Below are 2,170 nucleotides of genomic sequence, written 5' to 3'. Positions count from 1 at the left end.
AGTAAAATGTCACAATTTCCTTTGTGACTGACCCTCCCTAACATGATCAAATCAAGTGTCTCCATTATATTCAATAATTTATGTGTATTTGTTGCCCCCTGCAGGGCTTTCACCATTACTGCAGTGGCTCAGCTCTGTGTGCTCGGCACCATGTGGATCTTTGGCTGTTTCCAGTTTGAGAAGGGCACAATAGTCATGTCTTATCTGTTCACTATTTTGGGGAGCCTGCAAGGTGTCATGCTCTTTGTCATGCACTGTCTTTTTTCAAAGCAGGTCAGCCAAAAATTTTTTTTTGTTTTTTTTTAATTAACAAAAATACTGCTTTTGTATTTCCACACCTTCAATTAAAATAACTCAATGTGTTTTCTGATTTTAGGTGAGGGAGGAGTATGAAAACATTCTTTCTCGTTTATGCACACCTCAGAAGAGAGCATACTCCGAGTTCAACTTCTCACATTCAAGTAAAGCTAATGTAAGCATACATTTTACATTTAATGAAGTAGTTGGTTGCATAACAAAAAAAAAAAAAAAAAACATTCACACCAATCCACCAAGAGAAACATGTAAATATTATAGTTGGAACCAGATATTTCTATATATTTACATATATAAGATACAACAGTTCTCTTTTTCCTTCTCTTGTGTTACATGAAATGTAACATTTTCTATTGTACAGTTAAGCCATGCCCAGAATTATTAATTCTGCAACTGCAACATCTGCAAGAGTTTGATTTAAAATTACTTTTTTTTTTTTTTTTTTTTTACTTTGCTGTTGTTGGAAAAAGACACATCAGATTTAGGATAGACAGCATTAGTGCAATAAATCAACAACAAATACAAGATGTATTTGCCTTACAGCAACTAAACTGTCTTTAAAATCTGCTGACTCGCTTTTAACGGTTTTCACTGGTTTTCTCAAGTTTGATAATAAGCAATAACTCATTCATCTTAAAAGCCTTAATCTTTCGCTCATTTTCTGCCATCAATACTATTTCCACTCAAAAGAAGCATGTTCACAAAATTACATACTTTTAATCTAAGTCTAAATCTAGTGTCTGATTTGTGGCCCACTTTGCTCAGACACACCTTCCCGGCTGTATTCATGAAGTTTCAATGTTACGAAGATGATTTTGATGGCTAATAATTTTCTCCAAAACATCAATTTTCATGATCCCATAGTTGCTTTGTAACTAATCTGTTGATATATGTTGGTTCATAGCCAGGTTGAAAAAGCAATTTATCCTCAAGCTTTATGTTTTTGTCTCTCAGCATGCTCATTATGTTTTTGAACACAATGTTCTGTCTTCATAATTTCCTCTTTTTCATAAAGTAAACAAGTCCCTCCTACATAAAACAGCACAGCAATTTACCACTGCCCTTAACATTAGCAAGAAAGGTGTTTTTAAACTTACAGACTTATTCCTTATTTTACTCTACTTGAAAGAATCTTTAGTATAGCCTAGGATGAACATTTCCATTTTTTTTTACCTCATATAATTATAGTTCCAGTTCCACTGTGGTAAAAACCTTGACCTTTTAAAGGATATCCATAGGTGTGCCTTTAATAATTAGAAAATCCTAACTGGTTTTAACTAAACTAAATATAAAGTGTAATTTTATTTCAAATATTAAATAACCCTATTTATAACTTTATTCAGACTATGTTCATATATGGTTTGAACTATAGCTTAACATTTCTTTTCCAAGACTGGATATTAAATAAACCCAATAATCAAGTATTTTCTCAACTTTGTACAAACCTTCTAACAGCCTCAGACCGCACCTCAACTGTCTTTTGTTTAAATCAGTAATGCATTATGAAATACTGAAGTGAAGTAGGCAATAGTGTATTTTACTCTGACAAAGAAAAGCATTGTCTTATAATAAAGAAATATTTTCATAAATGCATTTTTTTTCACTCATATTCTTTGCATTTTTTTTTATTTTCAGGCATCAAGAAGTTCCCAGGACACAGGAGAGTCTCACATCTAATATACCAGAAGCAGAATGTGCATATTAAAGCTTTATGGCCTATCTTTACACCCTACATGCTTCTTTTTCATGCCAATACTTAAAAAAAGTTTTCTTGATAAATTGTGTCATTTATTTTGAATATATATATATATATATATATATATATATATATATATATATATATATATATATATAT

The 2,170-nt window shown here is 31.4% G+C and overlaps 1 protein-coding gene across 1 annotated transcript in view; it reads left to right on the top strand.

Annotated features, from left to right (window-relative positions):
- Nucleotides 1–2,096, top strand: part of LOC107093397 (adhesion G protein-coupled receptor E4-like) — a 5,172-nt gene extending 3,076 nt beyond the window's left edge. The window contains exons 6-8 of the mRNA XM_015388431.1: nucleotides 105–273; nucleotides 377–472; nucleotides 1,951–2,096. Of these exons, the coding sequence (XP_015243917.1) occupies nucleotides 105–273; nucleotides 377–472; nucleotides 1,951–1,992 (307 nt within the window). The 3' untranslated portion in view covers nucleotides 1,993–2,096. The remainder of the gene's footprint in view (nucleotides 1–104; nucleotides 274–376; nucleotides 473–1,950) is intronic.
- The last annotated feature ends 74 nt before the right edge of the window (nucleotides 2,097–2,170 follow it).

Source organism: Cyprinodon variegatus, unplaced genomic scaffold (genome assembly GCF_000732505.1).
Source record: "Cyprinodon variegatus isolate N-32 unplaced genomic scaffold, C_variegatus-1.0 Scaffold423, whole genome shotgun sequence".
In the NCBI taxonomy this organism is placed as follows: domain Eukaryota; kingdom Metazoa; phylum Chordata; class Actinopteri; order Cyprinodontiformes; family Cyprinodontidae; genus Cyprinodon; species Cyprinodon variegatus.
This window is presented reverse-complemented; position numbering and strand designations above follow the sequence as displayed.